Source organism: Tauraco erythrolophus, chromosome 19, assembly GCF_009769465.1.
Source record: "Tauraco erythrolophus isolate bTauEry1 chromosome 19, bTauEry1.pri, whole genome shotgun sequence".
Classification (NCBI taxonomy): Eukaryota; Metazoa; Chordata; class Aves; order Musophagiformes; family Musophagidae; genus Tauraco; species Tauraco erythrolophus.
The window spans coordinates 14,935,402-14,961,240 of record NC_141483.1 but is presented as its reverse complement, the minus strand read 5'-3'; the positions used below and the strand labels follow the sequence as shown (position 1 = coordinate 14,961,240).

General features: G+C 49.9%; 1 protein-coding gene across 1 annotated transcript; it reads right to left on the bottom strand.

Annotated features, from left to right (window-relative positions):
* Window positions 1-2,517: 2,517 nt before the first annotated feature.
* UBE3B (ubiquitin protein ligase E3B) lies at window positions 2,518-25,500 on the bottom strand. Its single transcript, XM_086623257.1, has 28 exons — window positions 25,481-25,500; window positions 24,953-25,056; window positions 24,508-24,677; window positions 24,296-24,416; window positions 22,896-22,955; window positions 22,412-22,516; window positions 22,213-22,309; window positions 21,618-21,703; window positions 20,856-20,938; window positions 19,769-19,874; window positions 18,947-19,067; window positions 18,123-18,300; window positions 17,540-17,709; window positions 16,667-16,834; window positions 15,664-15,835; window positions 14,774-14,892; window positions 13,998-14,112; window positions 13,511-13,610; window positions 12,810-12,929; window positions 12,286-12,462; window positions 12,089-12,199; window positions 11,340-11,477; window positions 10,864-10,929; window positions 8,427-8,485; window positions 6,631-6,813; window positions 6,116-6,227; window positions 5,661-5,753; window positions 2,518-5,197 (listed from the first exon to the last, which is right to left on the bottom strand). Exons 3-28 carry the CDS (start codon window positions 24,666-24,668, stop codon window positions 5,006-5,008), a joined length of 3,213 nt encoding a protein of 1,070 aa, XP_086479383.1. The 5' UTR covers window positions 24,669-24,677; window positions 24,953-25,056; window positions 25,481-25,500; the 3' UTR covers window positions 2,518-5,005.
* Window positions 25,501-25,839: the final 339 nt, after the last annotated feature.

Genomic DNA, 25,839 nt, shown 5'->3' with positions numbered 1-25,839 from the left:
TGGAAGGAGTCAGAAAAAAAAAAAAACCCTCCCCACTCAAACAGCTCGTGCTACAGCAAGGTGAGACCTGGCTGAAAAGGGCAGGGGTGCAGCCAGGGCACCCAGGGTGAGAGTCACCGTCCCTGCAGCAGGCAGAAGCGGATTGAGCCCGTTTGTGTTGAGGAAAGGGCTGTCTCGGTCCCTCAGCTCGACCTCCGCTGCAGCCTGGCAGAAAGTGCCCACTCTGTGCCCCGTGCCCGCTGCAGCTGCTCCGCAGGGTGCGCACGGGGAGGCAGAGCAGACAGCCGGTGCTCCAGGCACCCCAGGGAGAGGGTGCAGAGGGTCAGCATCAAAGAACTTGACCTCAGAAACAGCCAGAAAAGCACATTTCTGAAGAGCCAGTGTAAGTACCCCTCACCCAGGAGGCAGCGATGCCAACCCAGTGCCACGGAGGTCTGACCGCTCCATCGCCCGGTCCCTAACGCCCTGCAGGAGCTGCTGTGTATCTCAGTGCACGTGAGCAAACACAAAAACAAGAACAAGCTGCAGGAATACCTGATCTCGTTCTGCTCAGGGCTGTGGAGACCAGCGCTCGGCATGCCCTCCTCCCTCTGTGCCCGAACCTGCAACCAGCCCTGGCACGGAGCGCACGCCGGAGGTCACGCAGAACCGCGGTATCAAACGGAGGGAATGTCGGTGTGTGGCTGAGTCCAGGGCTTGGGGCAGCCTGGAGAAGCACGGGAGGAGCAGCGAGAAGAGCTCTCAGCTCCCAAAACGCGCCTGTGCCTGCACAGCGGCGTGTCCCCGGCCAGGGCTTGCCCGCACGGCGGCCACCATGGTTGGAACACCCTGGCACCACTCCCAGCCGGCACCGCCGCCGAGGGAGCACCAGCCCTGGCGATCCACCCCAGTTCTGCACCCAGCTCATGTGTGGTGCGAGTGCCTCGGCCATGGTCAGACCTCACCTTGGGTCACCCAGAGGTGCGGCGGCGCGCACAGAGCCAGCCCGGCAGCACCGTGCCACACCGCCCTGCCACGCGGCGACGGCGGCGCAGGCGTTCTGCAGGCCTGGCTGTTGGCTGCCAGCTTTCTGCCTTGGCAGCATCTGCTGTGGGGTTTCTTTTTGCTGTTTCTGACGGCACCATATGCCTCCGTGTCAAAACAATGGCGCTTGCACACTGACTGGGAGCCCTCGCCCCGCTCCCACCGAGCTCCCTCGCCCTGGCGAAGCCCGAGCACCCACGGGGCTGCCCCCGAGCACCCCACTCCCAGGATGAACACGGTGTGATCATGATCGGGCAGGGAGGGCTGCAGCACGGCTCCGAAGCCGGGGGAGCTGCTCAGCAAAGGGCTACGCTGCCACTCACCAAATCTGAACTCGGGGGGATGCTGGAGCAGCAGCAGGCACAGCTCCTCGTTCCTACAAGGATGTTTCCAGAGGCGGGTGAGAGGAGAAACACAATGCCTGTATTACCAGCCTAATATTATTAACAACAAACCCCATGTTGGCTCCAGCGGCTGGTCCTTGGGGCAGCTTCTAAAATACAACGCGCAGTCTTGCCCCACAAACCCGTGTGTCTCTACGTCTCCTCTCCCTCCCCAAACCAAGAAGTGTCAGATTCCTCGGTGCAAAGATCCAGAGCTGGCCCTGCTGGCTGTGCCAGCCCAGCCCTGGCTCTTGCAGCAGAGCCTGTGAGGGCAGACAGCTTTGCCACTGACCTCCAACTTCTGCCCGCAGCAGAGCTCCTGGAAAAGGGCACTGGCTCCATGGACCATCCGCACTGAGCGCACAGCCCTGCTCAGCCACACTGGGGCATCTCGCTTGGCTTTCCAGTCCACTTTCCTTCCCACCAGTGCCCCCAGTCACCATGCCCAGCGCACCAGACACATGCACAGAGCACTGCTAACCCCAGCCCCTACCCCGGGCCAGGCTCACCACCCCTCCATCCAAGGAGCACCTATACTCTCATGAAATTACCAAGGGCCAAAGTCACCCTGAATAACCAAACAGGATTTCTCCAAGCGTATTCCAAGACACAAGAACAAATCCTGCTTCAAATGACACTGCCAGGTCCCTCCGGGCTCAGAGGCACTCACGTCACCATCAGTAGTGCCCCAAAGAGTCCATCTCTCAGGGGCACCTGGACACAGGCACCAGGAACCAGCTGGGCAAAACAGATTTCCAAGGGACCAGCAGCCTCCATCTCCTGCCTCGCCGCCTCCTGGCAGAGGCACCAGTACCCCAGAGCTCTGCCCTCCCCTCTGCTGTGTGCTCCAAGCAGGAGCATTACACCAGGGAAAGGACGAGGCGACATCCAATCTTACTCATACCAGGTTTATTTTTCTCCTCCCTGCGTTTCTGACACAAAGGATGTAACCAAGGTCTCCACAGCAGCAAGTCTTCCATAGAAAAAATAGTCATTAATCTCCCGTGGCAAAACCATCCCTGCCTACAAAGGACACCCGTGCGGAATACAGCGGCGCAGGCGGGACCGATACGCATTCGCAGCCTTCTGCTCCAGTAAAAACGCATTAAAGGCTCCCAGTTACACAGAAACCAGCTACTCCAGAGAAATGTCGTGGTGCACACACCCACCGGGGCGTTTACCACGACCACGTTTTACAGGCTACCTACAAAATCGGATGTAGAGTCTCATAGTGCAGTATTTCAGTATTTGCAGGTTTGGAGGGTCCTAAGCCAAGTCTTTTCTAGGAATTGTACTCCTGAGGAACGAAGGGGAAAAGGGGAGCAAAGATTTTATTTCACTGTGTTCAACAACTCACTTCACGGAACAACCTTTGTGCTCTATTTAGACACACCGCATTTCCCTAGGAGAAAAAAAAAAAGAGATCTTGTGTGACATTTTCAACTATGACTGCCACAAGTCGGTGCCTAAACCTCTCAGCTCCACAGTCAACAACTGGTTAATGCTGAAATGCTCCATGTAAAATGAAAAAAAAAAAAAAAAAAAGAAATACGCTATCATCTTTGATTTCCCTGGACTCATAGTCCAGGATCTTGAATCCTCTGAAAGCAGAAGACATTCCTGTCCTCACTAACACTTCTGATCACTCCCGTTTGAGATTACTGAGCTGACACGGAAAGAGGACCCTGACGTTGCTTTCCAGATGCATTTCCAGGCATTGGCTCTAAAAAAAGGATTACTTCTCTGAAAACCAGCTGAAGCAAGACCGAAGAGAAGGATGAAGCAAAGGCCATCTCCATCCTCCTGGCTGAACAGTGCCAAGTGTTTCCTGGTCAATTTGAAACGTGCAACATACGGTGGTCAAGAGGGTCTTCCGGAGAGCCCAGGGAGCCTTCTCCGTGCGGAGAGCTGTGCTGGGGACACGAATCCCCGCGAGATGGACCATGGCAAAGCCAGAGGATGAGGTAGGGCACAGCACCTCGCGCCGGGGCGGCTGCTGCCAGCTCCACACCGACCTGCCCGTACAGCCAGAGCGGCCGGAGCGCAGGGAGAGGGTCTCCAGTGCCACCGGAGGGGAAGGGAAGTCCAGGGGAGATACGAGCAGCCTCTGTGGGAGCTTCATTAGTGAGCAGCAACACGGGAAGGGGAGAAGGTGACAGGTTTTTAATCCTGTCCCGAACTGGAGAATGTACATGGCTTTCCTTCGTGCCAGAAACCCAGTCACGATGGAGCAGCCCAGGAGACCTCAGTCGCTCCTCTACCCTGCTCCGGGCTGGAGGGGGACTTGCAGCAGCACGAGGGACCAAGGCTGGGAAGCTGCAGAGACACTTAGAGCCAAATCAGGCTCTGGACTTCATTAGAAATGGCAGGAAAGGTCCACACCTTCCCAACACACCCATACGTGTGCACCTCCCACTCGCCCCCTCCCTTTCAGAACAACCTGCTGCCTGCTACAGGCAAACATCAACTGCTGAAAATAAGGCCAGAAAGAGACAAAGAGATCAAAATACATAGTTTGGCAACAAAGCAAACGTGGCTGTTACACAGAGGCCAAGTCCTGGTTGGAACCAGCACATCTCCCTAACAAAAGGGCCTGCAAACAAAGTGAAACTTCTGCCCAAGAAAGAGGAATTGTGCCAGCGGAGGTTTCCAGAGGGCTCTCAGCAGCTCCACACGTTCCCCTTCCAGAGAGCACAGGGGGCACCTGCCCCGCTTGAGCACTGCCCTGGGCAGCGAGGGCTGCCTGAGCCACGTGCCAGCTCCTGTCCTCTGGAAACTAAAATAAAATTAAACCTTTTCCGCTCCTGAGCAAATTCAGACAACCTCTTTCGATCAAAGCACAGGCTCTGGCAAGAGCTTGGCAGAGGCACAGCTGGCTCAGCACGCTGACCCCCCCACGCCTGCTGCTTGAGCTCTTGACCTGCAGCACTCCGAAGCCTTCCTGAGAACGGCAGGGTCCATCTGCTCCTGTTTAACCTCCTGCTTCTCCAGTCTGGGCAGTGGTTTGTTCTCAGAGACAAACGCACGGGCCTGGCATCAGGGAGCACCCCCCGTGGCACCTGCCCTGAGTAAACAGTGCCCGTCTGTGGCACATCCAGCGCTGTAGCCCCGTGCTCGTCTCCTCCTGAGCTCTGTCGTGTTTCTGCCTTTGTGCAGCTTCCCACAGACTGACTTCCACCCAGTAAGAAACTGGACCGTCTCCTGGGAAAGGAAAAAGCAGCGCTCCCACAGCAGCAGCTGCCCAGACTGCACAGCCTGCTGGGGGGGACTACGGTCACTAATCTGACTGGCACTTTTAATGTCCCTTCTATGCTCCCCTGGGGTTTGCTTTTAAAAACGATTTACGTGGGTGTCAAGTGAAGTGTATTGGGTCAGGCCCATCACCTCCTTCATCCTGGAGGAGTGCCCAAGAAGAGCTGGCCCCGTCTAGCCCAGCAGCTCTTCCCTGTAAACCTCTATTATCAGCTCCATCTCTCCAGCCCTCGAGTGAGCCATCAGCTCCCACGGAGCTGATCCACCCGTTGTGCATGAAGGCCTCCACCTCCAGCAGCAGTCAGCAGCTCTGAGAGCCCCCACCGTGGAGTCCGGGGCCATGGCAACTAGGACAGCTCGAAGCCAGTGTTCATGCTGATCGCGTAGCGCAGCTTCTCCCGCAGGATGCTCTTCTTGCTGTAGTTGGGAAGCTTGAGGAGATTGAAACACGTAGAGGAGGTTGGGAGACGCCCGCCTGGCTCTTTCTTGCGGATGGTGAAGAAGCCCCGTAGCACACTGCCCAGCGTGTCACCGGTGTCCTGGAACAGGGCAGAAAGGGATCACCCTCCCGCTTTGCCGCTGCGCTCCTTCCAAGCAGGGTGCTGTACACAGGGCAGAGGTGCTAACACAAAACTCGTCTGCTGGGAACAGGGAGAGACAAACCTCCAAGCCCCGTCCCCCACAACAGCCAGAAAGGAGCTTCTCTTATAACTGCAACTGCCATAACGCAGGCAGGGTCCCTTCGCAGGGCGCACAGGGAAACAGAGAAGAGGCAGGAGGCACAGGGAGCTCCCAAGGAAAACACAACCCCAAAGACAGGCAAAAAGAGCCCAAGAGCTGCTGTGTGTGGAAGGAGGTAGGTGCATCACATGCGTCCTGTTAGGGTAAGGTTGTATCTTTATGCCTTAGTTTCCTGGTTGGAGATGAGGAAGCTGGGCAGGGAAAGAGGCTGCCAGGAGCCTGGCAGGGAAAGCATGAGACAGGAGCAAGCGGGGTGCCTACCTGATCATCAGAGACTTCCACGCAGCGGATGGAAAAAGGAGGCTTGAGGTAGGCAAAGCCCAAAAGTGGAGGCCTGGAGCAGCTGGTAACAAACTGAAAAAGTGATGGAGAGTGAAAGACAGCAGCAGTGGGAGCAGCCTGGCTGTAACAGACACGCTGCCAACGCAGTCCCAGCAGACAGCTGCTTGGGCTGGCATCGGAGCGCCCCACAGGACAACACTGCTGAGCTTAGTGCGCAGCTCTGCTGGCCTTTCAAAACAGGACTATTCATGGTGACACAAGGGCATTTATAGGAACTCTGCTTCCACGCTGCCCCTCTGCAGGGGAGCAGGATGTTGATTTTAAGCGTTCCGACACTCCTTCTGTTAGTGCAGACAGCACCTGGCTCACAGGAGGAGAAGGGCACTGGCCCAATGGCCCCAAAGGGCAGGTGAGGCTGAACTGACCGCGTTTACCTTGAGAAACATGGCTCTCTCCTCGGGGCTGAAGTCGTTGGCCAGGATGTCCCACAGCCAGATGATGACCCGGTGACTCCCGTGGAAGCCCCCGTAGTACACCGTGTGTTTTCTGGGGAGAAAAAGGCTGTGACAGGCTCGTGTCCCACTGCAGCAGGAGGGTCACGGCTGCCAGCTCACAAGTGCTGGAAGGATTGATACTGGCCACGAGTCAGTGCTGGGCCCCCAGCAACGTTTACTGGGTGCTTGATCAGAGAAAAGGGAAGGGCAGAGAGAAATTCTGCTCTCAGAGCCAGCGGAGGAAGATACCCTTCCCGTTCATTAGTACTTTGTCCGAATCAGTTTTAAGGAACATGTTCTTCAGCTCCATTCGTTCCTGTCTGCTCCTCAAATTTCAGTTAGGAGGAGCATAAAGTTGTAAAGGAGTCAGTGTCCCGCAAACCTCCAGCTAGCTCTGTAACTAAAGGGCTTGGTTTGCTGAGCGAGAAGACCAGCAGACCAAGTTGCTCACTTACTTCAAGTCCTCGAGGTCAATCTCAGCGTTGTCACCGGAGATCAGCCGCTGCAGCTCTGGTGCAGAAAACATACGAATCCACTCGGGCTTAATGATGGACCTGAAGCCACTGATGAGCGCCGCGGTCTGACTCTTGATCTGCGTGTGCATCCGGAAGTGAGCCATGAGATGGATGTAGCTGATCCTGCGCGTGACAGGGAAGGAGGCAGTGAGGGAGCTGGAGCAGCAAGGGATACCTACCTTGCCAGTGCAGGAACAAGGCTGCTGACCTCCCTCTCCACCCCAACAGGGACTAGCACTGCCTGGAGATGCTTTATTCCAGGGCCCTGCTCTTTATTTAAGCAGAACAAGCTGCTTGTCTGCCCAGACTTAGCCCCTCACCCCCCTGCCTCTTGGACTCTCTCATTTCTCAGAGCTTCTTCCCAACCTGAGGACTAGCTGGTTCCAATAATCACTTGATGAACCTTGGCCGGACAGCAGCACACAGAGGGGAGTACATGTCCAACTCCTCTCTAAAGGACCAGATGCCCAGTCATGGGCGTTCCTCTGGGTTTGAAAAATAACTGGGCTCTGATGCCACCTCACTGAAACCCATGGCTGGAGAATCAATGCACCAAAAGACATTTAGATTTCCACCTTCATCCCAGGAGGATGGAAGAGGTGCACTGTTTATTAGAGGGAGGCACCATCAGGCTTCCTCTTCTGACCAACAGCCAAAACAACCGAGCTTGTTGATTCTTCTTCATCAGCTCCTGGACAGACACCACCACAATCCCACTGACTGGGTTTTCAGCCAGGTAACCTCACTCTGCCGTTAAGAGACAGGACTATTCCTAGATTGCTTCCACTTGCAATGCTTCTCCTGCTCCCTCCCAGCTACCAATCTGTGTGCACATCTGCACAAAAGCTTCAAAGTTTCTGCTGTAAGCAGCAGAGCAACATACAAGACTTTCAACTTTCTCCCTGAGCTGACTTCTGACAAGCCGGAGAAAGATCCTTTCAAATGCAAACTCCCTGGTCAGAGCTCAAGAAGGGAAAAGACTGGGAACATCAGATTGCAAAGCACGACTAACAAAGACAAATCCTCAGGTAGGACCCAGCTTTCACTTGCCGTTAAAGAGAACAACCCCTAGATTACCAGTTCAAACACACATCTGCTTAATAGATACTTTATCCTGCTTTTATGATCACTGAAGGGTATAGAGAAGAAAAAAAAAAATGAAGGGAACACAAAGGTGGGTTTGGTTTGCAGGCTCCGGAGTTGACATTTACGATAACTATCTAAAAGCCGGTTATCTGTGAAAATAGCTACAGGGCTCGGTGCCTCCTCTGATTTCCTGGGCCTAAAGTACGACTGTCGACTGCATTTGAATTCACCACTGTCTCTTCTGAAGAGCAGTGCTTTATACAACTGCCACATGTTATCATTCTGAGAAGATCTGTCTGCTCCAAGGTGTCTTTGAGCATCTGTGCCCTCTGTGTTCACGACTGTGTGCCTGAATTGCTTTGAATCCATCTGTCTGTATCTATCACCGTCATTAAATCCTGCAGAATCTCGCAGACTCCGTGCGCCTTTGACCTCAGAAGCGCCGTTTCAAGAAGCAAATTGTCAATTTTTATTTTGCAAATCGAATTTAATACAATTCCTGCCGATGAACTGTAACCAGTAAATTCTATTAAGATATTTATGTGCTCCTTCTACTCCAATCCATCTCAATTCATTCCAGATGCAAGCCCAAGGAACTAGAATAAAGTATTTTGCAGCGGTGACCTTAAAAATCTAATTGCTGTACTTACTTATTTTCATTGGTAACGGGAATGGTCTTCCCTCCAGGAACAAGTTCATGGCAAACAAGCTGAGGGAAGAAACGATTGTATTGCTAATTACTGCCTGGAACCACAACGGAAAGAAATGCCACGCTAAGCTGTTACCTCCCCATAAAACATTCATTTTTACAATAAAACAGTAGGATTTAAAATTTAAGTAATAATCCTGCTTCTGCCTCGAACCAGTTTCACTTAACTATTAACATAGTAATTGAACAGCAGGGAACTCCGACTCTCCCACCAGCGGAGCCAGCCCTTCTTCCAGCAAGCCTCCTCTCCAGTCTGATCCATCACTGCTGAACCGCACACAAATCAATTCCGAGAGCCCTGGGGGACTGTCACAATCCCAGAATCCAGAGGCTGAACAAGCTCAGAGCTTTCGCATGGCTCAGTCTAACAGCACAATCCAAAGCTGTCTGCTCCACAGGTCTCATCTGGGGCCACCGGAGTGACAGAGCTCCCTGGAGTTCTCCATCCCTCAAGCTGGGCACTCCAGGCATGGAGCAGAGAGCGCTCAGAAAGGGAGACAGCTGGGGAGCATCTCCTTCCTGCCCTGCCAGGCCAGGGCCTGGTGCTCAGGAACAGTGGCAGGGACCCTCTGGGTGCTCGCTACAGCAACACAGCCATGACTCACCTTTGTGCCAGCGCTAGGAGGCAGAAAGTCTTTATTCACACATTACAGTGGCCTCTGTGTTTCAGTTCCAGGTGACTTCCAAGGTCAGGAGGGAGCCCAGCACAGGGAACGGGCTCAGCTTCCCTGTGCCCAACAGAGCCCCCATCTAGCAGGGATGCGTCAGCTCATTCGGAAACCACAGGGTCACCCACTTGGCTGCTTCACTTGGCCAAAGCACGAAGCAAACAGGAGCCCCCTGGTTTATTTTGAAGTTTTGACTGCTGTGGCCTTCAATATCTTACTGCTGAGCTCTCATACGCTGTTTCCTACCTTTATTTTTCAAGGGGAAAAAGCCTCAAAGCTGAAACCTCAGCAATCCTGAAGCAGCAGCAAGGTGCTCAGCCCACTGTGCAGCGGACGCCACCTCTCACCCGTGCAGAGCAGGGCGGTGTCAGTACTTGGGTGTCTTCCCGTTCACCCTCCCAGCTTTGCAGGTGCATTTATGCTGCTGCTGCTGCTGCTCTCAGGCATATGCAAACTAGGTCCAAACCAGCCAGCTTCGGACTAAGAAACTGCAGCAGGCAAAGCTCTCAAGGACAAGCTGCCCCAGATAAACACTCCATGATTTAGTGGTGTCTGAGCTCTGTGCCACTGGATCTACACTGCTAAGAGTGCTCAGGCTTAGCGCTCGCCGGGGTCTCCCCACGGAATTTGCAGCAACAACAGCACACGCAGACATCTTATCTTATCTACCCACATTTTCCAGCGATGCACACGCAGCACCACAGAACACAAGGCACAAGTGCAACCAAGGACCTTCAAGCCTTCGTAAGAGACTGACAAACAGCCTTTTCTTCTCAAGGCCAGGAGACCTCCTGACACACTTCAAGCTTCTCTGATGGAAATGGCTACGTCTGAAGAAAAGGAATTCCTCCCTACTCACACATATTCTTTTGAAAAGAGAGGAAAATCAGTTATGCAGGGAAAGCACAAAACATTTTTTTTAACTAGAAAGGAAAAAAACCTGGCAGTAGAAAAATTAAGGGTCAGAGGGCAACCTTTCTGCGGGAAAAAAGCTGTTCTCTGCCCACAGCTAAATATTGAACGAAGCCACAGAACCCTATAGCTGAGTTCAGAGAACCTCTGAAGCTGCACCAGCCTTTCAGCAAGGCATTTTTTTGTAAAAGGAGAGCAGAGTTGGGTCCTAACCACAATCAAACACAAGGTCATTTACTAGGCAGTCCCCTCAGGATTCTTGTTCAGATGGGCCACACAGAGCATCCACCTGACACATCCAGAAGCCAGAGTAAAAAAGCATTCTGTGTAGCATGAGCTTGGACAGACTGCCTGACTTTTAGATGCTCAAGATCAGCTCTCAGAAAGCTCAGCAGAGAATAATAGCTGTCTTCTGCTGACAAGCCAGGCTGCAGGCGTATTTCTCTGCTCTAAGGACACTAACAAAAGCCAGGACACCTCTGCTCAGGAGTCAAACCTAGTTCTGCTGGCAACTGTTTATATTCACAATCTGCCTGCACCACAGCAGTGGGCAACAATCCTCAGGATCCCTCTTAGTGCTTCAAAGGCTCTTCCTGACAGCATCAGCCAGACAAGCGAGGGAGATGCTCCTGTTCGGATCAGCTAAGATCTGACCAGGAGAAACAGGGATTGCCTGAGGCAGGGCTGTGGACTCTGACTATCAGTGCCCAGAACTCTGCTCGTCACCACCTCGCACGGGCAGGGTGTTGGGAACACAGCAGAGATAAGGTCCAGCACAGTCATTGAATAAAAGCCTACCTGACCCATCACATCTTCATCGTAGGACAGTGTTAAGCCCAAGTCACTGATATCACCATCGTAACGCTAGAGGAACAACAGAGAAAGGGAAGGAAGGTCAGTGTTTAGCAGCAGGAACAGCAGCTCTGCATTTTTACATTACTCTTCCACTAACTGATCCCCAGTAGGCACGAGGCACCAAAGCATAACAAATCCCTGAGCTGCTCTACGTTATGGGAAAACTGCACAAGACCTGAGGCTAACACTTGGGATTTCCCGATTGCCAGTTCTGGGTTTACACTTTCAGACTCCTTTCTCATCCCTGCTTGCCCCAGTAAAAACACAAGACAGCTACCTGCCAGCCTGCTTCAGAACCACCAATTACTTCCAGGGTGTTTTCAAAGATGATCAGTACCCCAAGGCCATTCAGAATTCCAGTATTTCTAGCAGCAGCCAGCGGTAAGGGAGTTGAACAACAGGAAAAGTAATGCTCAAACCTTAATCGAAGTGAGATTTTTATAGAACTCGGAGTCCAAGGAGGGAAGTTCATCTACGGAGCTGTAGAAGACACTGTGGTGGTGCCCAAGTAGCTGACTCAAGAAGAAAGAAGCAAACGGCACATCCACAACTATTCCCTACAGACAACAAGAACGCACAGGTAAGGTCCCGCTGCAAACTTGTGATGTGCAACATTTTCGGCTGCCTCTGAGGCCTGCAGGCAGATCATGTCTTGTGGAACAAGTGCAAAGATGGAAGACATTGAAATCAGCTAAGAAAACCACATCTCCTAAAATCCATTAATTAGTGGAGCCGGTGCAAAAAGGCAACGGGGGAACTCCATGTTTGCTTTAAAAGAACTGCCTTACACAGAGAGGGCCATTCTGTCACCCCCTCCTCCTTTCAGCCACATGTCCCTTTAAGTAAGGTACCAACAAATGGATGCTTGTAAGGTGTAACACCAAGATAACAAACTATTCCAGCTAGTGTCCCCAGCCCCAAGAAGAATAATCAAAGTATGTCCCAGGTTTTACTTCCAAAATTATTTTTACTACATGCCTGAAGAAGCGCCAGACTGCTCCACCATCAGTATCTTTATCCAAGTCATTTTTTCAAACTCACCCCTTCAGTAACACCTCCCCAGGCGTATGACAGATGCCCTCAAAGGCATGGGGCACCATCACAGAACTGCTTCTGAACGGTGCGATACCAACTGTGACAATATCCCAAGATGGTACTTTTGGCTCACCTCATATACAGCCTTCCCAAGCATCTTCCCCACAAACTCAAAGAGCTGTAGGTAGTTCTCATGAATGTAAGATGTTGGGGATGGATACAGCCTCTCATCACCACTGGTTGTCTGCACGCAGAGAGAACAGCACAGTGAGCAGATCTGTTTCTCTGCAATGGGTCATCACGGTCAGCGTCTGCAGCCCTGCCTCATACCTTGAACAAGTTGAGCGCAGGGTCGAACACCTTCTTTATTATCTCTTCCAGAAACTCTTTGAAGACACCATCTTGATCAATACCAGCCTCATCAACACCCAGATCATTCACAAACTTCACTCTGATCACTCCTTTCATGGCATTTTGGGAAAGCTGCCGTAGCTGTTCGTATCCATCCTACACAGAGCAGAAGAGCCAGAAGACAATCATACAGGGAGACATGGGAGACACCCACACGGACGAGCAGCAGAGACAAGAAACAGATAATCACAGAAAATCTGCATTTGCCATTGAATTTTGTGGCCAAAAAGACCAGCATTTCCCTAGTCAAAACTCCAGGTTTGTAGCAGTCTGAACTGAATTAGGGTCCAGCATGTTCCTGTAACATCACTTCATGCAAAAGCAGACAGAACTGGCGCTGGTCCCTCAGCATCCACAGAGAAGACAAAAACATACTCACACCCCACTCCTGACAGGCCACGTTACTGGCTTGTTGGTTGGCTTCTGCAAGCCAAGTCACTCACCTCCAGCATACGTGAGCGGCGGATAGTGATGTGTGTGACATGAGGTGACGCGGAGCTGGTTTCCACCAGCCCAAGCTTCTCCTTCTCCTTTGTAACCATATTTCGGAAAAGCAGCACCCTCTTAAAAGAAAACAAATGTAAGTCTTCATCCACAAGGACCCTCATCCTCCAGTGCAGCAGAGCTTTCAGATGCTCCTGACGCATGCCCAGAACTGGCTCTTGGTTGTCCTGTTCCCAGCCAAGCCCAATGATGCCACTGTCACCTACTCACTAGAAATAGTGGGATCTGCCTCCTTGTTCCCCAGTGGAGCAGAGGAACCCTTGGAGCTCTGCTTTGGGAGGGACAGGGTACTGCCAATACTGAAAACACAAGCACCTTTCCTATCATCACATAAAAATGTGCCTGCAAAAAGACACTCTGCTTTCTGCATAAAGACTTTCTCCAAAGCCATGCCATGCACTGCTGGATGGCTCTATGCAGCTGCCCACAAAAATCAGCTCTCTCTCGATGAGAAATCAAGACAGTTTAGAGGAAATATATTGGGGAGCAGGGGGCAAGGGGGAGGAGAAGACTTTTGTTTAACTGGCATTTCAACCACAAGCTCCATGCCACAAAAAACTCAAGACGCACGTCCCTTCCAGCCCAGGCCACCCAGGTCACTGGCTTTCCAGCCTCCATCCTCTGCCCCTGTCCCACTCACATTCTTGTGGGGAATGACATGTGGGATGTACTGCAGGAGCAGCTGGGCTCGTTTCTTGTCCTTATCCAGCTCCTGGAAGAGCACGCTGGGTTTGAGGTCCCTTACAAAGAAAGGCACAGATTCAGAGATCCCTGAGAAATGCCCAGGTGTGGTCAACAGCTGGGGGTAGGAGAGAGAGGAAACCTGCAGTGATTTCAAAGACAACTTAAGTGCTCAGGTGCACATATCTAAGCAGGCCAGAGACACCCAGTCAGTTTTCAAAGCATCACCCTCCGTGAGCAGCAGCTCATCCTTACACCACGGAAGAGAAGCACAATAGGAGGGGTGTCCTTAAATGCAAAAACATGGAGCAGTTCTGACCTCAATCTCATGGGCAGAACGAGAGGCACTCAATTTAAAGGAAGGGATCCCAAAGCAGTCACCCACAGGGGAGCTGGTGCACTGGCACAGGCACATGGCTGCTCCTGGCCTGGAGCTGGACACTTACTTGCGTAACCAGTGATCCTCCGGAGCAAAGCGCCGGCGGCAGTCCCTTTCGTACAACACCATGAGCCAGCCATGGACAGAATGGAACAGCTCCAGGGTCTCCCCTCTGGCGTTCTCTGAACAAAAGGAACAAAGCAGCAATGTCCAGGCCCCCTAGGTAACAGCAGCATCCAAGAGCAACACATTGATCATCTGCCCCACGCCAACAGGACAGGTGTATTTCTCCTAACCCCTGCTGCTTTCAGAAGGAAGGGAGAGACTTTTGCCTCCCAGAAGACAGTCTCCTCTTTGATCAACATGAAAAATCTCTTAGCCACATCAAAGCCATCTCAGCCAGCTCCAGCCAAGCCATCACAACAGAAATGGACTGTCTCATCTACTTGCCAGAATGGAGCTGTACCCGAATGACACCAGCACACAGATCACCACTAGGGATCTACGTAGACCCCAGCAAGGTGCTCTGCTTCATCAAAGCACTAGATTACATTCTTGTCAAATACATGGCCCAGTCATGCTAAACAGTCTCTGGCAAAAAACCAACACGCCCATCATGCCCGTTACACAAATTCTTACTGGAAATAGAAAAGTGCACTCTATTTGGTGCCAAGCACAACGGTGGCATCTGGGCACCAAAAGACCGGGACACATTCTCATGCCACACAATGTGGTATGGTTTTTTTTGTGCAAAGTAATGATTAGTGGAAGCTTCAAATTCCAAGACTGATGCCTTTTGTTGTTCCAACAGCAACCTCAACTCAAGCCACTGAAAGCACTTACCTACAATTCCATCCCAGATCATCTTAAACACAAAGGAATTCAGAAAAGATGAGATGGTAACAAGCTCTTCCAGTTTGAATGAAATCTGCTCTTCGTAGACTTCTATGTCATCAAGAATCCTATCGGAGAAAACCAATGCAAATGCACAAGTGTAAATTTAATTCCCTTTTGAAATTTTCATAAAGGCACATTATCCTTCAGCAGCAGCTCTTATTTCTGTGACAACTAACACCCAGGAGGATCTAAAGTCATAAACAAGTAAACCTTATTTATTGATTTTGATCAATATCTGATCCTAACAGAGGGCAGCATGAGAGGTCTGAGACACAAGCAAAGCCAGTATGTTGTAGTTAAAAGGCCCTATGCACTCGTCCCTGAGAAAACCTTTTCATCATTCGAGCTAAGATAACTGTCTCTACTGACCAGCAAAGACAATTTTCCACCCCCTCTCCCATCCTTTGTGTTGTGCAAGTCTATGAGTGAGACAGCAAAGGAGTTGCAAACAGAAGCACGTAAGCTATGGAGCTTTCTTGCAGCAGTATTGTGACACTGTTCCTCAAAGCTTATCTGGACTCATGAAAATGTTTGCTTTGGACTGACACAACTGCTGCTCATAAGCAGCAGAAGAAATGTTTCTTCCACGTCCCTAGCCAATGCCGTAGTATTCTGTTACCAGTTCAGCCAGCTGTATATTCTTGAGGCAGCACATGGCTGAGGGGAAAGTCCTTTTGAAGTCCTTTATTTCTCAGGACTCTGAAAAGTTTGCTGCTTTACTCTGCCTAGTTGTCTTTATGCAAAGGCAGCAATACCTTAACTATTCCTCTTGAAACTTGAGGAACACAACAGCTTCCCATTACAAACCCAGAGAGCACCCTCTGCTTGCTACCTACGTGATAAGGTGGCGGGAGCAGTCACAGAAGAGCATCAACATGGCCAGCAGCCTCTTGGATTCCTCCGTATCATTATTCAAGCACTCCAAGAAGAGTTTTAGCCCACCCTGTGGTCCCAGCTCACAGATAAAAGCCCATAATTTGGGCAACAGATCATCCAGGTAAGTGAGGCCTAGCAATGGAAAAACATAAAGCACACTCGGTGAAGTCTGCTCTGCCTGCACGAAGAGGTGCAGAGGTGCACGTTCAAAGAGGTGAACGTGACTTGGAGCTGAAAGATCCTTTTGCAAAGCGCCGCTTTGCTCGAAGGGAACACAAGCATGACATTTGGCTCCCAGGCCTGTCTGCGTTAACTGGAGATGTACAATCACCAGGAAAGCAGGAAAAAAAGCTTTTAACGAGGCACTAATTGTTTGCACATCTGAAGCCCTTTCCCACTAATGACTGTGCAACTTTAGAGGAGAATTAATTTCTGTCGTCCAGTCACCATTACAGATTATCTTAGAGATGAGAACACAAAGAACCTCGTTGTACCTGTGGTCACCACAGTAGCCACAAACAAAGCACCCAAGGCTTTGGGCTCACTCCTCCGCTCAGCCACTAGACCAAAACGGTGCTTATCTCCTCCTCCATCCATTCCCAAGACAGGCAATTTATTCTTAAGATGTATGAAAGCATTCAGTGTTTGCACCACGTAGAGATAAATATTGCCAGGCTTCTCAAAAACACTGACTCAGTCTCAAGTTTGATATGGAGTAAGCAAGGTTTCATTATAGGAAAACTTCCTTCAATTTGTATTCTGGAGAGTTAATGCTTGATAAAGAAGTGATGAATGTTATTGATCAGGTGTATGATTCAGGATGGAACAAGCCTTCCACCCAGCCAGTCAATAAACTGTTGTCAGTAATAAAACTACCAGCAAGTCAACAGAATTTAATAAGAAAAAAATCTACTTTTTTCCTCCACGTTTTAAGAGAGTCGAAAAGCAGAGAAGTGCCCTGACCTGTGAGTATCTGCAGCCGGATCTGTGTCAGCGTGGTGAGCGTGGTTTGGTACAGGACACAGATGCTGCACACCTTCTGCACCTCCGCCGAGTCCACCCGCTTGCCCCCGACAGGCTTGAGGATGTTGCGGACGGACGCAGACTTCTGGAAAGCTCTCTTGAAAAGATCTGGTGACAAGAGAAGCACACGAGATGTTGGCTCAGGAGATAGAAGTGCTATTCCAAACCATTTCTTATTCTCAGCCACTCGGCAGCCATGCGGTAACGAGGATTTTAAGCAGACCAAGTCCTCCACGGACAGCAGGTTTCGGGGGACTCTTCTGGCAGAGCACTGCACAGCTGCTAGCAAGGCAGAAGAATATTTCAGTGGGGGCATTACTCTAGAGCTTAAAGTCTTACCAGAACTGCAGTAAGCAATGACCACAGGATCTAGTGCTATGGGCAGCAGCTGGAATAGAGCTAGATTACAGCTGTCTTGTTCCAAATACTCTTTTGCAGAATCACCATGCATCACAGGTCCATGAGCCAGCTTCACCCTGCTTTTCACCTGGGAAGCTGGCCTCCCACCTTGCCTTGGGAAGCACTAACTTATGCAGTAAGCACTTCAGCTACTTGAGAAACAATGGAAAAAAACTGCTAAAATAAGCAAATATTTTCACAGCACCGAAGTAAGAGATTTGCCCCAGGTCACAGAGGCATTCTGAGCAGGAATTAAAAATAAAAGAGACCATACCCCCACCTCGGCAGCAGCAGCTGCTGCAAGTAATTACTCAAAGCTTTTAGCATAAGTGGAAAAGTCAAAGCCCTGTAAGACTGCGAGAGAGAAAGACACATGTACACACACACAAAAAAAAGCAACCCTCCAGAACTGACTCTTCATAGGAAGGCTGTTTTGAGGGGAAACTGGCTGTGTTGGCAGCTGAGCTATTTCCTGATTCTCCAGCAATTTCTTGCTGAGCACATCACTGAAGAGGATGCGGATCATATGGACTCCCCAGAGATGCTGCAGTTGCTTTGTCAGCAGAGGCATGGACTCATTCAGTCTGAAAGACAAGGCAGAGAGACACGTTAGAAGGCAGGCTGGAATAAAACACCAGACAGTGATACTTTGATACACTGAGCTTATGGTAAAAACAGAGTATGCACCCACCCTGCACAGCGCTCACAGGAAGAGCTGATACACAAGCCCTATATTGAGCGTACCAGTACGACCACTCTTTACCAGTCTAACTATACTAAATTAATTTCTTCATGTAATAGTCTGTGTATGAATGCAGCAGTTTATATTGTGCAGATACAACCTGAAGTATCCAAGAAGTTATTCTGAATAGGGTCATACTGTTAATCTCCAAACATAAAACACACTGCAGCATATTAAAAAAAAAAAACAAACACAAAAGGAAATGACAAAAAGAGAGGCTTAATCATCTATCACCATAAGGTCCTCCTCACTTACCCATAATCCACGGTCTGTGAAAACCAGCCCAGAACAGGATGCCAGTGGGTGAGATTGGATTTCTTTTGTGAAACGTACTTCTGGCAGTAGGAGAGCATGTGAATGAGCACACCCACAAAATGAGCTGTCTCCTCCTCGAGAACTTTGTCATTCAAGGAGCCCAAGTACACAAGATTACCTGGCAGAACGACCAGCACAGCAAGACTTAAAAGAGGAATAGATGCTGCAGGAGAGTGGTTACAGATGAAATGAACTCACATCCCTTTTCAAGTCCAGGAGAGGATTTTTGAGAAGAATGACTATTAGAGGCTACCCTGCGGCAAGCCGCTTCCAGCACACATTGACCACTAAGGTGGCATGTCACTTTGCCTTCTCATCTGTATCCCACCAACACCTTCTACAAAGCACTAAAAGCTACAGATGATCCATGGTTATTCCTGAGTTCCGACTGTTCCTCTTGTTACTTTTACAGAAATGTGAACTTAAAATATTTCAGCAGCACATCCACTTAGGGAAGTTAGCGTCGAGTCTGCCACACAGCAAGACTTTCTCAGGTTCCAAGTGAAAAGCTAGTGGAGATATTACATCACAGTTTAGGGACGATGACATGTATACAAGAGCAAACATCTGACCCTTCCTCCATCTGCAAGGACCTTAAACCATGTTTGCAATATCCCCAAATACGTCAGTTATTATTTAGAAACTATCAAAATAAGGATAAAAAAACCAATGAGTTGGAGGCAGCTCTGATCCATGGAGAAAGACAATCTGACTCAAGACTCTCTTCCAAGCACAGTGAAAAAAGAAACGTTACAGGTGCTTACCCAACAAACACAGAGTGTGACTTCCTTCCAGGCACACGCAGACATCTCGGCACTGTGCTTCACAGCTTAAAAATAGGATGAACTTGCGGAAAAGATCATGAGATTCTATCACTGCCAGACGCTGAAAAGACAGAATTTAACTGCCAGTGAGGCTGAGAAGCACCACAGTGAACAACCACACCTGACCTGCCATCAGCAATTCAGATTGTCTTTTCTTTCCAAATAAAGCAGCAAGTTGAGACTGTTGCACTGAAGAGAGTGTTTGACGTGCAGCTGCTCTAGGAAACAAAAAGCCTTGCAGGTGAACTGGCCATGTTCGAGTTGCAGACACAACTTTGCAGCTGTTTGTCTGCAAGAACACAGAATGCCCGTTTGGCACAAAACTTGCCTGTCTGCACCGAGCTACACAGAGGAGCAGTCAAATTAAATCAGATCAGTGGACAGCCTCCCAGTTACCATCACAGACCCTCTGCTGTGCAACGGACTGATTTTTTTCCTGGCTCTGTCTATGGTTACACAAATGCAAGAATAAGGACGTGCAAAAATCCAAGCTGAGTGTCACATAGGCCTTCATTTTTATTTTATTGATCTATTTATTTTAGGGCAGTTCAGCCCATCATCCCACGGATGTTAATAATGTCTGCAGTATTAAAAACCAAGAGTATCTGGAGGGTGTGGGGATCAAGGGCCTCCACAACACAGAGCTGAAACTGGCAAAGACAGAAATACCAATGCTCTGTTCCAAGAGCTGATAAAATGGAATAACAAGTGGCCTTACGTGATATTCAGTGGATTTTTGGTACTGTTACATCACCCACTTACCTCAGGTGTTAGAGTAGCAAGATGAGTCATTATAGCAGGCACAGACATGATATGGATAAGAAACGACCTCAACAGATTGTCGGAAAACTGCGCAGCAACCACGGGGCTACAGAGAGAACAATGCTTCAGTGCAAGTAACCTGACCCAGCAAAGCCAGACACAGTCTTTAATCGAGCTGTTTAGAACTGGCTCCTGATTCTACCCTCATCAAGAAGCATCACTGGAAAAAGAACATTACACTTCTGTCATCATAGCAAGTTCACAAAACAGCTCATCGCTCCAAGGAATATAAGCCAAACAGTTCACAGCAGAATGTATTTTTACACCGTACATCCATCCCACCCAGAGCACTCTAACTGTTACGTGGTTCATCTCCTAAGTTCCCCCTCTCCCCTCACTACCATGAAGTCAGTAACTTACTAGTTGCTTTCCTTAGAAATAAGTTAAGTGACACATTCAAGGACATGCACTGCTACTCTACTGAACATCATCTCATCATCCCAGCAGGGACAGCTATAGAAGGGAAGTGGCACACAACTAACCACTGGAGTCTTCAAAGAATGCTCGTTACTGGCTGCAGATTTCCAAAGCAAAGAGACACGAGGTCAGAGTAACACCATACTCTTCTTTTTTTTTTTTAAAAAAAAACCCACCCTGCATCATTAGAAAAGAGTGACCAGCTCTTCAGCTGGTCTTCTTTAACCAGCTCTTGTTTCAGGGACAAACTTGCCCCTGCAAACTGATTAACAGGTACATCTGCATCAGCAGTTCATTGTAAAGGAGCACAACCATACTTGTCCAGAGAACTCCAACTCCTTCTGATGGTTTAACACAAAGACACACAGATCCTACACTCTTAACTGGAATTGCACTCCAAAGTCTAGGCTCATACTAACTGATCACTGACTTAAGAGGATTCTGATCTGAAAAAAGATTACAGGAAAGTGAGCTATTTGCCTAAAGCAGCTTCTTTCATCAGGGCGATACTCTCAGTGGCACAGAGAGACTGGCACAATGAGAAGTCTTCAAAAAACACAATAAAGCCAACTTTGGCTGGTTTCATCCCAAGCAGCTCTGGCTGCCTTACCGCAACGCAAGAGAGAAGATGGCAGTTAAGGAGCCTTTGGACAAGGAAGGTCTGGATCTTGCCAAGCCATTAGTTAGCAAAATCTGGAACAAAAAAAAATAAAAACAAATAAAAACCCCTGCGGTACTTGGAAAAAGATAATGATATACTCCCGAAAGATACTGTGTTTCTTTTCAGAGCAGAGATAAAGAACACCACCAAAGCAACCTGAAAATCAGTTCCTGCAAGTCATTTGGCAGAACTAGAAGGGCTCCTGGTCAATAATGGCTTAACACAGGAACTGCAATCAGATCAGACACTCTACAGTACTTATTTCTCTAGGACCTGTACTCAGGGTGTTCAGGCCTTTCAAAATGAACAGGTAAGGCTTACAGCTGCCTGGTAATATCCTTCTCCTTTAAAAGATTCAGAAAAATTACATCAGTTCCTTTCCTGCACAGAACAGTAAGTAAATTAAACACATACAAAATCGCTGCAGCAGTTTGGAAAAATATTCAAGAGTCCTTTCTGTCCATCTCATTACGAGATGATCAAGTGGGATTTAGATTCAGCAACAGTGACAAAAAGCAGACGGTGCATTTGGTCTCACGTGCTTTGAAGGAAAACATGACCACACGCCAATCACCCGTGCTGCACGACCAGCTTCTCGCTGGCACACCACCACGGAGATCCTAAAAGCCTCCTCAGAACGAGGACCACAGTGCAGCACTGGGGCTTGTTTTGAATAAAAAGAAGATACGACTGTATCGGCCCGAGACTGACCTGCAGCACAGAATAAAATCCCTTCTGGTTCAGATGTCCCATGATGTTTGCACAGATGTGGCTCATGGCAGGTCGCAGGGTTTCACCTTCCAGGTTAAAACACTGGTGTTACTCACTCAGCATCCCAGCTCCACTCTTTACTTCCTCACAAACTACAAATTTGTCAATTCACAAGCTCTTCTTGCACAGAGTCCTCACCCTTCCGTGCAAAACCACTGTTTTAGCAGCATTTCACATCAAGTCTTGTTTAAGGTATGACAGTCCTATTTCCTCATGATATTTGTCCACCTTTTCTACGTGTATTTCTTATAAAACCCCAGAGCTAAAACCACATCTCCTTATCCTCTGAACACTGCTTGTGTGTGAGATTTTGGAGCATTATAAAAAACGTTGTAACTGTTGCTGTTCTGAAGGAAATAGCGTGTCTAACCTCACGGGAATCCTGCTGCCCACTCCATGCTTTGTGCAAGCACAGAAGCACAATGGACCTGTGCAGTAAGCACGGGGAGAAGGCAAGATGCAGAAACAGCTTTCAGTAGATTTTAACAGCAAATCACAGACCACTGGCTAAAAGTACTGAACTGGATGCACCAACCTTTTCCCCGAAGGATTTTCCACGTAGAGGTGTCTGTGAAGGTGACGAGCATTGTGAGGTGCAAATTGACCAGTCTGGAGTCTTGTAAGATGTCAGGCTGTGATAACAAACCCCGATGTTAATAAACCACATTAGCTCTGTGCCAAACTACAGAACTGTTACATGCAGGGAGACAAAACACAAAGAAAACGCTTCTTACCTTAAGCTGCTTGAGAAATTCACAGCAAAACCACAAAACATCTTTGATCTGTTTGATCCACAAGAGCGTAAGGTCCTTGGAGAGTGCCAGCGACACATACCACACCTGAGGAGGGCAGGATACAAACAGGATTAGCATTTGGGATACTGACTGGCAGAATACCTTACCAGGAAGCTTTGTAACAAAGAACCTCCTCAGTGCCCTACTCAACCCAGCAGGGGAACCGAGTTACTTCTCTCCCCAGAATTCATGGGTCAAAGCATCCCACCCACCACAGAAAGACATCACCCTTGAACTCCCATAGCTGTATATCAGAAGAAGACTACAGAACTTGTCCCAGCTTTCACCACGGAATCTCAACAGTGTTCAGAGGCTTCTGAAAGCTAAAAATTCAAATATCACCAACCTAAATCCCCACACATAGAATTAAAAACCAACACCAAACAACCCTCCCATCCCCAAACTAAAAAACCATCCTGCTGACCTTGGGCTCATTCTCAACATCCATACTGTTAAGAATACACCGGCACAGCTTTTCAAACCTCTGGGGGGAGGAAAAAAAAAAAAAAAAGAAAAAAGTGGCATTAGTTCTGACTACAGGAAGGACTATTCTGGAAAAGCACTAGGAACAGCTCAGCAGAGGGAGCAAGATACCTCCGTGCCAAAACAACAAATGTTCCAAACACATTCCCTACAGACAGCCCATGGCTCCTTTCTCAAGAGTGCACCTACACATCACGCTACGGCTGTGTGGAAGAGTTTCCTCCTTGAACACAGTGCTCACCAACAGGAGGAATTTCTCAGCCTTCCCTGCTAAACTGCCTCCCTCACCAGCACGGGCTGAAGCCAGGAAAAGCATCTTCCTGTTGGGGTTCCCCTAAACGAGCTTAATGGTAATGAGTGCCGCAGGGTGTTCCACACTCCCAACCACCATGGCTCTCAGCAGAACCTGGGGATCACATCCAGAACTCCTGAATTATTACTTCGGTCCAGCTGTATTTGTCACATGCTTGCAAGTTATAAAGCCATTCCAAGCTACAGAATTGGCTGCTATGGTCGTCCCGAGAGCTGCATCCAGAAATAGAGTGGAATCAAGCACAGCCCTCGGCCCAGCGAGGGACACCCTTGCTGCTGGGAGAGGAAGGAGAACGGACATATTTCAGCAATGAACCCAATTACTGTAATACAGAACTTCAAATGGATGCCAGGCACTTAAAATATTTATATGTAACATTCTTTTTTTTTTTTTTTTTTTTTTTTAGGTGCTGTAAATACAGAAAACTGCATTTGCAGTACTTGTACTGTCATCAACAGAAGAGGAGTTCATGGAACAGAGATTAAAGAAAAGTCACCCGCTGCTGCTGCAATTTAAATACAGCCTTTCATTTTCCCATTGTTTTCCTTATAATGAGCCCTCATGGTTTCCTGGGCCAAATATCATCATTTCATAGACCCTAGAGCAAAGGGCTTCAGTCTGAAACCATGAATTGAGGGCACAGACAGAAAAGCAGTTGTGATACAGCCTGCACACGATGCCCTGCCAGGACAGCTCTTCCCGAGTTTGCCACAACATACCTGCCCGGGGAACAGATCCAGCTGACAAAATCACAAGGCACTGCTCAATCACAGAAGCTGGCACAGTCACCAGGAAAAACATTTGTTAAACTATGCCCTGAAGACAGAACTGCTACTAAAAATTTTGAGGGTTCTATTTCATTCCCACAGGCAGATCTCTCCAAGAAGGACCAGGAGACAGAGACCGCATTTTCAAAGCCAAAATATAAGGCAGGAACCTACGTGATCACTAGATAACTAATTAAACACATTCAACATGTTAAAATATGTCCTTAAAAGAAGAAGAGCACGTCAGAGTAGCAACCTTACCTCTTTGTCCTCTTTATGATTAAACACAAACAGGAGTTTCCTAGCAATCCTGAAGACAGAAAGAGCACTTCTTTTACTTGAGCCAGATTCATTTGCCCCAAAGAAATCCTCTACTTCTCTCCTAGGAAAGTGGGAAGAACGAGCACCAGTAGTTAAAACTTGAGCACACCTCTCCAGATAAGAGTAAAGCTGGAAGATGGAATTTCACACACCTTATCTCCCTCTGCAGGCGACACCGACAGAGAAATCTCCTGACCAAAGCCTGGATCTGGACAGCAGCACGCTCCCTCTCCTTCAGCTCCCTGCGCTCCTCCCGAGCCTGGCGTGCTTTGTCCAGGAACTGGGCTTTGGAGGACTGGCTCGCGCTGAACATTTCTAAAACCTATGAAAATGTGAATTTAAGGAAACAAAGAATCATTGCAGTAACAACCTGGGGAACTAGGAGCAGAGTGGACAAAACACACGGGCAAGGGTAATTCTTTACATCACTTCTGAACTGACTACCTGCATCCCACGTTTTAACAGGGGAACAACTCTACAGACAAGGACATGAAGGAAAGGGCACAAAGGACGTTTGGGAGGCAATTTATTGCCATTCAACACCACAAAACGCACAGAGTCAACAACAGCTTTACATACACTGGACAACAAACTCACCCGAGGGCTTATTTCTTCCAGAGAAGTGTGCAATAATCATCTGTGCACAAACACCATCCCCATCCGCCGGCTCCAGGCAGCTCCTGCGCACACAAGCACGTCACCTGCAGACAATTCGGGGGGTTACTCTTTACCTTTGCAGTTCTAAGCCCTTTTGACCAGACTCGCTCCTCACGACCCCCCTCCTTAAGTCGGAAAAGCTTCAGGAAAGGGCAGCAGCACCACGGCTCAGCTGGGATCACTGGTACACGCGGCTCCTGACGCTCCGGGGCGGGCAAGGAACAATCCCTCGTGTGACAAAGGCAAAGACCACCCCGACCCCGACCCCCGGGCCCGGCTGCCCGGAGCAGCAGCCGCCCGGCGGGGAGTTCCTCCCGTTCCACCCTCGGCTCTGCCCGAGCGCCCACCAGCACCCAGCCGAGCCCCCTCTTCCCCACAGGACCCCCCCAGCCCCAAATGCCGTCCCGCAGCCCCCGCGGCCCCTCGAGCCCCCGCCGTGCCGCCCCCCCCACCGCCCCCGGCACTCACCCCCGCCCCGCTGCCGCTGCCCGCGCCGCTCACGGAGGCGGCGCGGGGCCGGGCCGAGAGGGCCCGGGGCAGCCCCGCCGCCCGCAAGCCCGGGGCCCTCCGCCCCGCAGCCCCCGTGCCCGCGCCCCGGGCCCGGCCGGCAGCCCGCGCTGCCGTTCCGCCCGCCGGCTCCGCTCGGCCCGGCCCGGCCCGGCTCGGCGCGGAGCGGGAAGGCGGCGCTGGGTCTGGCTGCCGCCGAGCGGCGCGGCCCGGGCCCGGCCGAGCCCGCGGGACCGGAGCGCAGCGCGGAACCGCCCGCGGAGGCCGAGCGAGGCACCGGAAGGGTTCGGCGGCGCACCCGGCGTGCGGTGGAAGTGACG